This window comes from Erpetoichthys calabaricus, chromosome 2, assembly GCF_900747795.2.
Source record: "Erpetoichthys calabaricus chromosome 2, fErpCal1.3, whole genome shotgun sequence".
Classification (NCBI taxonomy): domain Eukaryota; kingdom Metazoa; phylum Chordata; class Cladistia; order Polypteriformes; family Polypteridae; genus Erpetoichthys; species Erpetoichthys calabaricus.
The window spans coordinates 107,536,371-107,549,182 of NC_041395.2; the positions used below are offsets into that span (position 1 = coordinate 107,536,371).

General features: G+C 37.4%; 1 protein-coding gene across 1 annotated transcript in view; it reads left to right on the forward strand.

Annotated features, from left to right (window-relative positions):
• Positions 1–12,812, forward strand: part of celf1 (cugbp, Elav-like family member 1) — a 58,285-nt gene that overhangs the window by 24,776 nt on the left and 20,697 nt on the right. The window contains 3 exon segments of the mRNA XM_051923538.1: positions 25–186; positions 3,993–4,056; positions 9,088–9,258. Coding sequence (XP_051779498.1) covers positions 25–186; positions 3,993–4,056; positions 9,088–9,258 — 397 coding nt within the window.

Here is a 12,812-nt window from a genome sequence, read left to right on the forward strand (position 1 = left end):
TGTGCAATGTTTTTTTATTTTCAGGGCTGTTCTTCTCCAATTGTTGTGAAGTTTGCTGACACACAAAAGGATAAGGAACAGAAGCGAATTGCACAACAGCTCCAGCAGCAAATGCAGCAACTCAGTGCTGCCTCCATGTGGGGAAACCTGGCTGGGCTAAATACACTGGGGCCCCAATACTTAGCAGTAAGTACATTTCCTTTGTTCAATTAAGTGAAGAATGATTTTACCAGGGCATAATATGCCTGTCATTTTTCCTCAAGACTTTTGCAAAAGCAGTTTTTAGAATAACAGAGTGTTGTGCTGTTGGGTGGTATAGATAAAAACAGTTTTGAAAATGTACCCATGGTGTAACATTCAGGTGCGCTCAGAGGCTTAGTTAACCGATATGAATTTTCACAATTTTAGTTACCTCATCAAAGAATCAGTTACCACATTTTTTTGTGTTCCGAACTTTGTGTAATAATGCATAATTTTCAAAAACAAGAGTAATAATAAAATGAAATTACATGTTTTAGTAGACAACAATAAGTACTGGCACACCTTATAGTGTGCTTTCATACACAGAACATTCCAGTTCAAGTGATTTGAAAACGGCATTGATTGATGGGCTGTTAATACTTGTGGAAGGTCTGTGACTAAATTAAGTTTTTGTTTTCAATAACAAAAGGGATCATGAAAGGATGATAACCTCATTAACCATCCAACAAGTTTTTAGTGCAATAAATACAATATCCTGTTTCTCAGTCTTAGCAGTAATACCACAACACTCAGTTAAACTAAAGGGTAACTCGCGGTAAAGTGAATTTACATAAAGAAAAGAAAATGAACAATACTACCATAAAATCACAAACAATATTACTCCATGAAAACACCTGAAAGAAGTTCCCCATGTAGCTATTAATGGTAGTTAAATGCAATCATCAATTAAAACTATCTAAATAACTAATAACTTGAAAAGGAACGGATTTGTTGTTTTAACTTGAATACCAAAGGTGGCACTTATCTTAAAGGTTTTAATTTCAGTCTCAAAATACACTGATGGAAAAGTAGCTCTTCAGGTCGTAACCTTAACTCTTTGTGAAATTTTATACCACTAAACAACTATTTAAGCACTGCACAAGCTGAAGTTCTGCTCTGTCGTTAACTATTTGCAGCACTCATCCCTTTGTTCACTGTAGAAACTGTCAAACACTGTGCCATACTTGATCTTAGCCATGGGGTGTATACTTTCTGCCTGTATCCAAACTGCAGTTTCCTTTCAAAACCTGTGCTATGCTTATATCCTTTAGGGGAGCTGCACCTTTCTCATGAAATTAATTAGTTCTAATACATGGCAGCTGCAGGTTCATAATGTCTGTTCTTTACAATAATAATGCGCAGATAATGCATTCTTGAGGTAGTTTACACTTCAACGTAAATAGTGTTAGTTCATTCTGTGCTTATTGTTAGGCACTTTCAGAATTTCTTTCCTCTTCCATTCATTTACAGATAGGTGATTGTTTTTGTGCAGTTTGCATGTGGCCCCACAACCAGAGTTTTGACTGACTTGTACTTGGGATCCTACGAGTAAAAGAATATATACAAAATATATACATTGAAGTAATCAAGGTAAAATTAATACGGTAAAGTAAATCATAGTTGCTGTTGCGTGGATTTTTTCTCTCTTTCTATGATAGATGAGTTTGCAAATTCACAAATGCTTTTCAGTAGGAGATTTTGAATTTCCAAACATTATACCATGCAAGCTGTTAGAGACCTCTCAACAAAAATAGTGTACCAGAACTCAACAAAATTAGTCCACTGGGTGCTGAGTTGTTTATGTGGACAGAAAGACAAATATGGGTATCGCAATAGGTGCTTCATGTGCTTATATGTGAACGCACTTAAAAAGAAAAAAATAAATACACTGTAGCACCCAGATACAATCTCAATATGTATCTGGTTACTAGTGTTGAAATTAGTGAAATTTGCTAAAGTGTTTTTTAACGGCTAATATGGTTTTTCACTAGTGACTTTGTTCACCAAACGTTTTCCTGTAAATTTTCTTTGCTGTTGTCTTAGATGAATGTTTTTTCCCCCCAGTGCCCTATGAGGCTTTTGCGAGGCTAGCGTGACATCACAGAGCTGTAGCAGCCATATGCAGAACTTTCATGCATGCTTACTCTCAAGATCATTGCCAAGCTGTTTCAGGCATGGATGTCTTGACCCAATCAGTAATTCATCCTTTCACCCTGCATCCATTTATTTAAAAAGACAGTAATTCTACTTGAGTGATGTATTAGCTGACCATAATGAAAGTACTGTGAGTACTTCCACCATCTATTATAATAATGATCCCTGTGCAGTATGGCAAATTTACATGCATAATTACCCATGTAATGGAGCTACAATCCTAAACAAGCCTTAAAGACATCCTCCCTGAGAAACATGTGAAATAATAATACTGAATGATTTATTATTGTTTACAAGGCCTTTCTATTTTCTTCATGGAAGAAAAAAGTGCAAAGCATCTGAGTAGAGATCAGAAACAAAAAGATGTTCCAGCTGCACTTGATGCTGTGACTTCAATCAATGGAACAAGCCAGTCTTCATCACACGTCTAATGTTTACCCCAAGATTGAACTCTGTGAGCGAAATGATGTGTTTATTTATTACTTGTTGCTAGTTTTTGGCCATTTATTATTTTTTAGTTGTGGTTATCATTACGTCTGCATCATTTGTTCTTTGAAGCACGAATGCACAGTGGTTATCACTGCCGTTTCACAGCTCAGATCACATTTTTGGTCAGAATAGTTGGTCCAGCATTCTTCGAAGATGCTTCTCTAGCTCTCAGGGACAACAAAACTCAATTTCACCATTAATATGCCACTCAAAACTATTTCAGTTCCTCCTTCCCACTGACTTCAAAACATTTTACTTTGATAAAGTTCATGAACATTTCCAAGCTGCAAAGCAAACTCTGCAGGATTCACTCATCACTGCTGTTTACTTCCTACTGGGCCTTAACCTGTTATCAAAGATTATAGGATTGCAGTACATCTTGGTACCAAGTCAAAGTCTACAGTGGGTTTATGCCTACTTATACGTAGACAAGGTCAGTGTTAGACTATCACACTGTTTTTGCTTTACCTGAATGTAGTGTCAGAAGCTGAACAAAACGGTTTACTTAGATTAATTTAAAAACCAACTGGGTGCAATTTTAAAATAATAATGAGAAAGTAGGAATAGTACTAACACGTGTAAAATGAAATTGTTAATTGCATGTCCATCCTCACCCCAGCACTGTGATGAAACGAGAGTATAGGTTAAATAAATCCCTTCATTTTATTTAATATTAAACACAAATCGTTTTTCCAGATGTACACCTTAATTCCGTTTCCACTTGTTCAATTAGAAATAGTGTGCAATAGGAAGATAGTTTGGTATGGCCTATGAGCGTCAAATCTAGCCTATGTTCTGCCTATCATGTATGACAGTGGCTGGTTGAGTGTGGTCCTTGTTGGACGAAAGTATTGTACTCTTTAAAGCTTACATTGTAGCAGATGCAGTAATCTTCACTGACGACTTGGAGCTACATATACTGTATGAGTAAATACCATTCCTCGATGCCTATATATTTAGTACAACTTGTTTTTGAAGTGCATCTTTTTTCACCTCTCGCCATTAAATCTTTTCTGCAATAGTTAAACTACTGTAAGCCAGTGTTTTTGTTTAATTGGCGCAGTAACACTCATGCTCTGTTCTTTAGCAAGATAGAAACTCTTGACAACTGTGTCACAGGGTTTTCCCAGAACAGAACATCAACTCCAAACTCTGTACATTTCAGAAAGTTGAAACACCCATGACCACTGTCTCCCTCTCAGCTACTCGCAAGTACTCACCTTTAGACATTGTCATGTTTCTTTCTCTGTCTTTTATTCTCACCAGTGTGAAAGCACACCTGACCTTGTCTGTTTCTGTTTTGGTGTAATGTCTAGCTTTATTTACAGCTCCTGCAACAGACTGCATCTTCTGGGAACCTGAATGCACTGAGCAGCCTTCACCCAATGTCAGGTAAAGTCCAGTAATTGCGTTAACTTTGTGTTAGCAACTCTTAATGTTTGTCTATACATGCCAAATAACATATGCCAGAAATGCAGATTGCATGAAAAGAATGGGGCAAATTTCTGGTGGCAGCCTGTACACATTATGTCAAAAGGCCAGCAGCTGTTATACAAGTGAATTTTTAACATACTGCAAAGCATTGGTTGGTTGAGGAGTTGCTGGCAGGATGTTTGTTTTCCTGAGATCCTTATTTTGTATTGTTGGCAAAACGATTTTGAATGACTTAATTGTTGGGTGGATGTTAACCTTTTGAAATACGTTATGGTTTCTTATTCTTGTATCTTTAGCTTCTCAGTTTGGCCTCTTGCTCTGCACCGCATCAGGTTAAAGAGAGATGTACATTAAGACATTCTGGCTTTTTATTATATGTCATTAAACCACCTGCTGACACAAGAAGACTTCTGCTTCCAGAGCCTGAAAGTGTTGACATTATGTTGGTAGCTGCATTATAAAAGCTAGATATTATATTGTTATTGTATGTACACAGTGTTTGCAGTAGGTGCTACTTCTTAATTACTTACAGAACAAGAGCAGCAGGAAAAGCCCTATAGCTCTGTGTGATAGTATATTTTACTGTCTTAAGTAATGATAGTGTTGTGTCTACTCATAGTATTACATCTCTTCAACAATGTATTGGGTAAATGATCGGCCTGTCCAAACTCAGTCATAGTAAATAATCAGAGCATGCAGCCAGAGACACCTCAGAATAGAGGTTAAAATGTCTATAAATGTATTGGACTTGCCCTACTAAAATACACTTTACATATGACTGGTTAGTTAGTATTGCTGTTTTAAAGGTATATGAGCAGGCATAATAATATTGTTTTTTTTATGTACTTTTCAGTGAATACTTAACAGGCTAGTTATAATAAAACAGTAATTTTAAGTCGCATCATTTCATTTTCTTTTTGTGTGGAGTAGACCACATACCCAGAAAGACACCAGTATATATCAGACCAGGATACTTTGGTTTTTCAAAAATACATGTAAATGAACGTAAAATGGAAAAACAAAACCATAAATGTGGGTAAAAGACTATGTTCTTTTTGAGAAATCATAAACATAATCTGACTATCTAGAAAACTACAGCATTAGAACAATCTAGACGAGAACAGGCCATTCAGCCCTGCAAAGCTCGCCAGTCCTGTCCACTTATTTCTTCCAAAAAAACATCAAGTCGAGTTTTGAAAGTCCCCTAAAGTCTTACTGTCTACCACACTACTTGGTAGCTTATTCCATGTGTCTTTTGTTCTTTGTGTAAAGAAAAACTTCCTAATGTTTGTGTGAAATTTACTCTTAACAAGTGTCCAACTGTGTCCCCGTGTTCTTGATGAACTCATTTTAAAATAACAGTCTAGATCCACTCTACTAATTCCCTTCATAATTTTAAACACTTCAGTCATGCCACTTAATCTTCTTTTGCTTAAAATGCTTAAAATCTGCTTTTGCTAATAGGCTCAGCTCTTTTAATCTTTCCTCATAATTCAACCCCTGTAGCCCTGGAATCAGCCTAGTTTATGTTCTCTGGACATTTTCTAGTGCTGCTATGTCCTTTTTGTAGCCTGGAGACCAAAACTGCTCATTGTGTATTGTGTTTCTTCCTACCTTTCAGCCTTTTTCCTAAACAGACTGTCAGGTAAGGAGAACAAAGAAGACAAGCTTTTGCCTCTACTCTGCTCCTAACTCTAAGCTTATCTACCTAAGAAGGTCCATATAAGGCAACCTCCCAGAGCATTTAAGGCCTCCAGGAAGAACTTATGGGTCAGACCTCTTTACAACAGACATTCATATAAAGACTACACTTCCCAGTGGCCTCTGTGGTAGTTTGCAGCATTGTAGTTGAATATTGCTCTTCACATTAGTCTCTTGGGAAGTCCCATTCTTTTATAATGAATCCCTGGCCAAGAATGAGCTGATGAGGCATCCAATCTGGGACTTGTCCTCTCATGCAGTTTAGATTGCTGTCCTACTAACCCATAGAGTATGATGGATGAATCTGTTGTGATGCAGAGAGGGGCACAAAATATAATTAAGGGATACAAGCAAAGCAGAAGAATGTAGATATACAGTGATCCCTCGCTATATCGCGCTTCGCCTTTCGCGGCTTCACTCCATCGCGGATTTTATATGTAAGCATATTTAAATATATATCGCAGATTTTTTGCTGGTTCGCGGATTTCTGCGGACAATGGGTCTTTTAATTTCTGGTACATGCTTCCTCAGTTGGTTTGCCCAGTTGATTTCATACAAGGGACACTATTGGCAGATGGCTGAGAAGCTAGATTGCTTACTTTTTTCTCTCTCTTGCGTTGACTATCTGTGATCCTGACGTATGGGGATTGAGCAGGGGGGGCTGTTCACACACCTAGACGATACGGACGCTCATCTAAAAATGCTGAAAGATTATCTTCACGTTGCTATCTTTTGTGCAGCTGCTTCCTGAAACGACATGCTGCACAGTGCTTCGCATACTTAAAAGCTCGAAGGGCACGTATTGATTTTTGACTGAAAAACAAACTCTGTGTCTCTCTCTCTCTCTCTCTCTCTCTCTCTCTCTCTCTCTCTCTCTCCCTGCTCCTGACGGAGGGGGTGTGAGCTGCCGCCCTTCAACAGCTATGTGCCGCGGTGCTTCGCATACTTAAAAGCCAAACAGCCCTATTGATTTGTTTGCTAGAGATTGTTTTCTCTATCTATGTGACATTCTGTGCTCCTGACACGCAACTCCTTTGAAGAGGAAGATATGTTTGCATTCTTTTAATTGTGAGACAGAAACTGTCATCTCTGTCTTGTCATGGAGCACAGTTTAAACTTTTGAAAAAGAGACAAATGTTTGTTTGCAGTGTTTGAATAACGTTCCTGTCTCTCTACAACCTCCTGTGTTTCTGCGCAAATCTGTGACCCCAAGCATGACAATATAAAATAACCATATAAACATATGGTTTCTACTTCGCGGATTTTCTTATTTCGCGGGTGGTTCTGGAATGCAACCCCCGCGATGGAGGAGGGATTACTGTATTGTAGCAATATTGTATTTAATTTGTCAGTCCCCTTACTCCAATTTCTAAATTACTACATTTGTATTTTTAGTGATATTGCCTTGCGCAGTTTATAGTGATTTGGGCTCATTCAAATTGTTTAGTAACAATAGAGTTGTTTGAGTTTGTTTAAAAATCTGTAAACAAAGACAATGGTTTTCACAATGTCTTTCTTTATGAATATGACCTTGTTTAGAGCTGGGAACATATTTTGTTTTATTTGCCTACTTGCAAGAAAAATAGAATAAACAATTGTCCTCCTCACCCATATATTTTTTGGCTGAGCCAAAAATAAACACGTGCTTCACATTTTACTTGTACATACTGGTAATTAATCTCTTTATTGATAATTTAATGTTAATGTTCACTAAATGTGGCAGTGAAATGTCTTCTTAGAAACAGAAAAAAGCTTGCTTACCCTGTCTAACGTTTTGCACACATTTTCTTGTGCTGGCTTTTTACAGCCCCTATACATGCTTCCCATCTCAATATTTAATCTCCTGCCATTTGCCTGTTTTTTTTTTTTTTTTTATTTTGTTTTGTCTATCCCACTTTAACCAGATGGTTAACTAAATGGTATGCAGAGGTTCCTTAAGCAAATTGATTAAATATTAAGTTTCATATCTTAAATACATGATAGTGTCGATGCATTTGTTCATCTGATTTAAACAGTAAGATATTAATGTATATGTACAGTATATGGTAACATTAGTTGCTGTTGGGTAAAGCTGGCTTGGTGCTGCTGAATGTGTGTCAGTGTCAGTACTCTCTTGAAACTGAAGTCTTTATTTGGAGACTTTGAATATAAATCCATCCATCCCCTCTTGTACATATGTGTTTGTTTTTGACCTTTTCTCTTAATATTTCCTTAACCATTCTACATCATCACAACATAAAAGCTTTGGAAAAGGTACATTAAAATAAAAAAATAATGATATTGGAGACATTTAATCTCCGGTACTTCTCAGTGGGTTCAGTCTATCAACCCTCTATCTTGTCTGAACTAATTATTAATCATTTTGAAATCTCTTCAGATTAAAAACTGTGAAAAAATTAAATAACCTAGTTATTAGTTAATGTCTTTTATTGATTTCTCATATGATATTGGTAATACAAGGTTATTAAAAAAAATCTGTGTTAACATCACAGTTTTTCTTCATTGCAGTACCTGGTTGCAGAAAAGAGAAACACTTTTCACACACATAACAGACAAATTTGTGACAGTTTTTCCTATTGCTTGATGTAAACCACATACTTGTAAGTTAAAACTACCAGAATTAAACTTGTTTAAAATAAGGACATTCTTTTTGAATAGACCTGAATTGAAAATCCACATATTACATTTTTTAGGGTTATAGTAGTTATAGTTATAGTATAATAATATAAGTTATAGTAAAAATACAAATATTTGAAACATTAACATTTAAATTATTATTTGGATAATTAAATCAGCTTTTTGACCTTTTGTAATAGCTATTAAATTTTATACATAAATGACTCAAAAAAGACATTGGTGAATAACGTTCGAATACTCGAAAACAATGAAATTTAAGGTACAATGTTTTTCCTAAAACTGATGAAGGGTAACAAATGGAACATTTTATTTGCAGGTGTAGAGCAATAGTATTAAAGCAAGTCACCAAGGGGAAAACAGTGGTATGACTTTTTGAAGAGTGATTTAAACCAACACCAATTGCACATTTTTTTCTTTTCTCTCTGTAATAATATTGTCTTTGTAATAATACAACTGTTTCCTTATTCTTTTAAAAGTTAAGCAGGCTATCCTCGCTGTTCCTCACACTTTTTCCACTGTTCTTTACACAGTAGTAAGTGTAATAATTATATTCCAAAGTAAATATTTCTGATAGTACTTCCAAGCCATATCTCCCATGTGATTGCAGACTTGTGATACTAACAAGCTTTGTACGTTTCTGCTATGTTGCAGGGTTAAATGCCATGCAGCTGCAGAATCTGGCTGCTTTGGCAGCTGCTGCTAGTGCCACTCAGAACACCCCAAGTGGCACAAATGCCCTGACTAACTCAAGCAGTCCTCTCAGTGTCCTCACCAGCTCAGGTACGGGACAGCAGGCTCATTCCTCCTGGGAAACATACAAGGGTTTGTTTACTTTTGTGTTTCATTTCTCTACTTAAAGCATTAAAGTCTACTGTCATATTGATTTAAATATTTATGAGTTTGTTTTTATGGATTGGAAATGTGTGTGATGTTTGCAAGAGAAATGTGTACGATAACATTTGAACAATATGCTATATTTAATTGGACATGCCTAAATGTGCAAGGTGGTCTGGCAATATTGTCATTGTTTATTCATTTCATAAATTGCCTTAAAATATATTACAACAAAACAATGCCCCATCACATTAATCTCATTTAGTCAATGTGGAATATATCAAGACAGATTCCCAGATTGCGAGTTTCTGGAGGAGCAGTGGCCAAATCTATGAACTGTATTGCAGTTGGCTATATGCACAGTATTTTTTGGCCATTTCTGACAAAAATATGTCTCAGAAATATTAGTTTATGTGGAGTATTTGATTTTATATGGGACAAGCAATCTTTGTTTGCAGAATGTATTTTGATCTTTTTTTGATATGATGCTACAGTATATTATATGAAGGCTTGTGTTTAATTTCTGGAAACCTAGCACAACTTCAGAATTACAGTTGCTTTTCATTGAGAAATTTGTGTCTTCTCCAAAAGTAATTTTTCCCAAAGGTGATGTTTGCAATTCCATTTATGGAGCCTACATAATCTGTGTTTTTGTGTCACTGGGCAATGAAGCCTGTACTGGAACTAGCTGTGTTACCCGTTTTACCAGGGAAAATTCAGTGGGCAATGACAATGGGCCTTGGTCATTCGGATGTACTATGTAACTAACTGAATACCATTCTGTACACAGTATTTATTTATTTTTTTTGCCAGGAGTTAATATTAGTTTATTGAAGCTCCTTACTCTTGAACATGATGCATTCAATTTCCCAGGAGTAAAACTTTCATGTCGTAAATCAATTCTTGTTTTTCCTATTGACTTACCTTAGTTTTCGTTGGTTGTCATTGGAAAATGCAAAATTACAGGAAATCATAGTATTTTGAATTCAAATAAGTAATTAGTAGAAATAATATGAACGTCGGCTGTAAATATAATTTCACATTCTGGTTACAAAAAAAAAAGTTAGCATCAATTAGAATTGAGTGTAACACTTTGATCTGTAAATTGAGCCATGGTTTACTTTAACTTATTACATACAGCATTGACAATTACAGTGGTACCTCTGGTCACAACCGTAATTCGTTCCAAAACTCTAGTCGCAACCCAATTTGGTCGCGACCCGAGCGTAATTTCCCCCATAAGATTGTATGTAAATACAATTAATCCATTCCAGACTGTACGAACTGTATGTAAATATATTTTAAGATTTTTAAGCACACAAAAACTTAATTGTACGATAGAATGCAGAGTGTAATAGTAAACTAAATATAAAAACATTGAATAACACTGAGAAAACCTTGAACAACAGAGAAAATTAACATTGCAAGAGTTCACACTACACCCTTACGAACTGCTGTGAAAAACCTTGTTCGCGCTACACCCTTACGAAACCGCCGTGAAAAACCTCGAACAACAGAGAAAACTAACATTGCAAGAGTTCGCACTACAGCCTTATGAACCGCTCGCTGTAAACACTTTTTTTTTTTATGAGTTTTAAGCACAGGGAAAATAATGAAAGTTTGAAAAATCCTTAATTTATACAAAAACTAACCATAAACAACCAAGAAAATTAACCTTGCGTGAGTCGAGTTCTGGCGTGAAGGAAGTGAGGAGGAAGCTGGGTGGAGAGGAGGTTACAGTTTTGAGGGAGAGTCTGGCTCTATGATGGAGGGATGTTCTCCTTCAGGTGTTTTCTCTCTTGTGATTTCTTGGGTTGGGTTTCTGGTGTTTTTAGCTGTTTAGCTGGTGGATCAGACTTCGCAAAATAGCGGTCTAATGTGACTTGCCTTTTCCTGTGCATTAAAATTTTTCAGAAATGCGAGACGACGTCATTCATCATGTTTATCACTCTGTTCGCAACAGATTTGTCAGGGTGGTTCTTCTCAAAAAAAATCCTGGCACCCGTTCCATTTTTCCATGATGGCTTTTATTGCATCACTTTTTATAACCGACCTTTCCTCTTCTTCCCCTGTGGACTGCTCCTCGGTGAGCAACTTATGCTGCTCCTGCTGGAGTTCAGCGAGTTCCTCTGTTGTCAGCTCCTCCTTGTGATCTAGGACCAGCTCCTCGATGTCCTCATTGTCCACTTCAAGACCCATGCTCTTGCCGATGGACACAATCTCATCCACAACAGGAAGCTCAAATCTTTCTAAATCCTGTTCAGGAACGCATTCAGGCCAAAGTTTCTTCTAGGCCTAGTTCAAGGTCCGGTATGTGACGTCTTCCCAGGCTTTGTCGATGAGGTTGATGCAATGAATAATATTAAAATGGTTCTTCCAGAACTCTTTCACGGTCAAGGACTTCTCCTCTGTCACATTGAAACACCTGGCGAATAGTCCTTTGCTGTACAGCTTCTTAAAATTTGAGATAACCTGCTGGTCCATGGGCTGCAGAAGAGGAGTCGTGTTGGGGGAGGACGGACGAACATGACCTTAATAAAGTCGTACTCCTCAACCATATCGTCAAGCAAATATGGAGGGTGTGCTGGTGCATTGTCCATCAGAAGAAGGCTTTTTTCAGGCAGATTATTCCCTTCAAGATATCGCTTTACGGCGGGAGCAAAAGCCTTGTGCAGCCATTCCAAAAACAAGGTCCTTGTGACCCAACCTTTCGTGTTTGCCCTCCACATCACGGGCAGTCTGGCCTTGTTTACATTGTGCTACTTGAAAGCACGAGGGTTCTCAAATTGGTAAACAGCTAGCGGCTTGATTTTTACGTTGCCACTAGCATTGGCACACAGCAAAACGGTTAGCCTCTCCTTCATTGGTTTATGGCCGGGCATAGCCGCCTTCTGTTCCTGGGTAATGTAGGTCCTCTTTGGCATCCTCTTCGGGTCTCATTGCAGTTGAACACTTGTTGCAGGATGTAGCCTTCATCCTCCACGAACTTTGTGAAATTTTTCACAAATTCTTCCACAGCTTTAGCGTTGGAACTAGCAGCCTCTCTATGCCTTTCCACACTATGAATGCCACTTCTCTTGCAAACTTTTCAAACCATCCTCTACTGGCTTTAAATTCCTCACCTTCGCCACTCGTAGAAGGATTTTTCACTTACGCTATCCCCTGCAAGTTGCTTCTTGTTCAACCACACTAGCAACTGTTTTTCCACCTCTTCTAGCACTTGAGGCCTCTGCTTGGTTAACATTGTAACTCCTATTGCAACATCAGCTGCTTTAATGGCATCTTTCTGCTTTAGAATAGTCAAAATCGTAGATTTTGACTTCTTGTACTCGGCGGCAAGATCGGTAACACGAACGCCACGCTCATACTTTTTAATAATTTCTTTAATTGGATTTCAATTTTCTTCGAACGTTTCTTCTCACCAACACTACCACTCTTCACTTGCTTAGAGGCCAAAGTTAATTGCATGAAATAGAGCACAGAGTTCACAGCAAATGCACACACATCTGACCGAGAACAATGTACAGGGAGAGACTGAACAC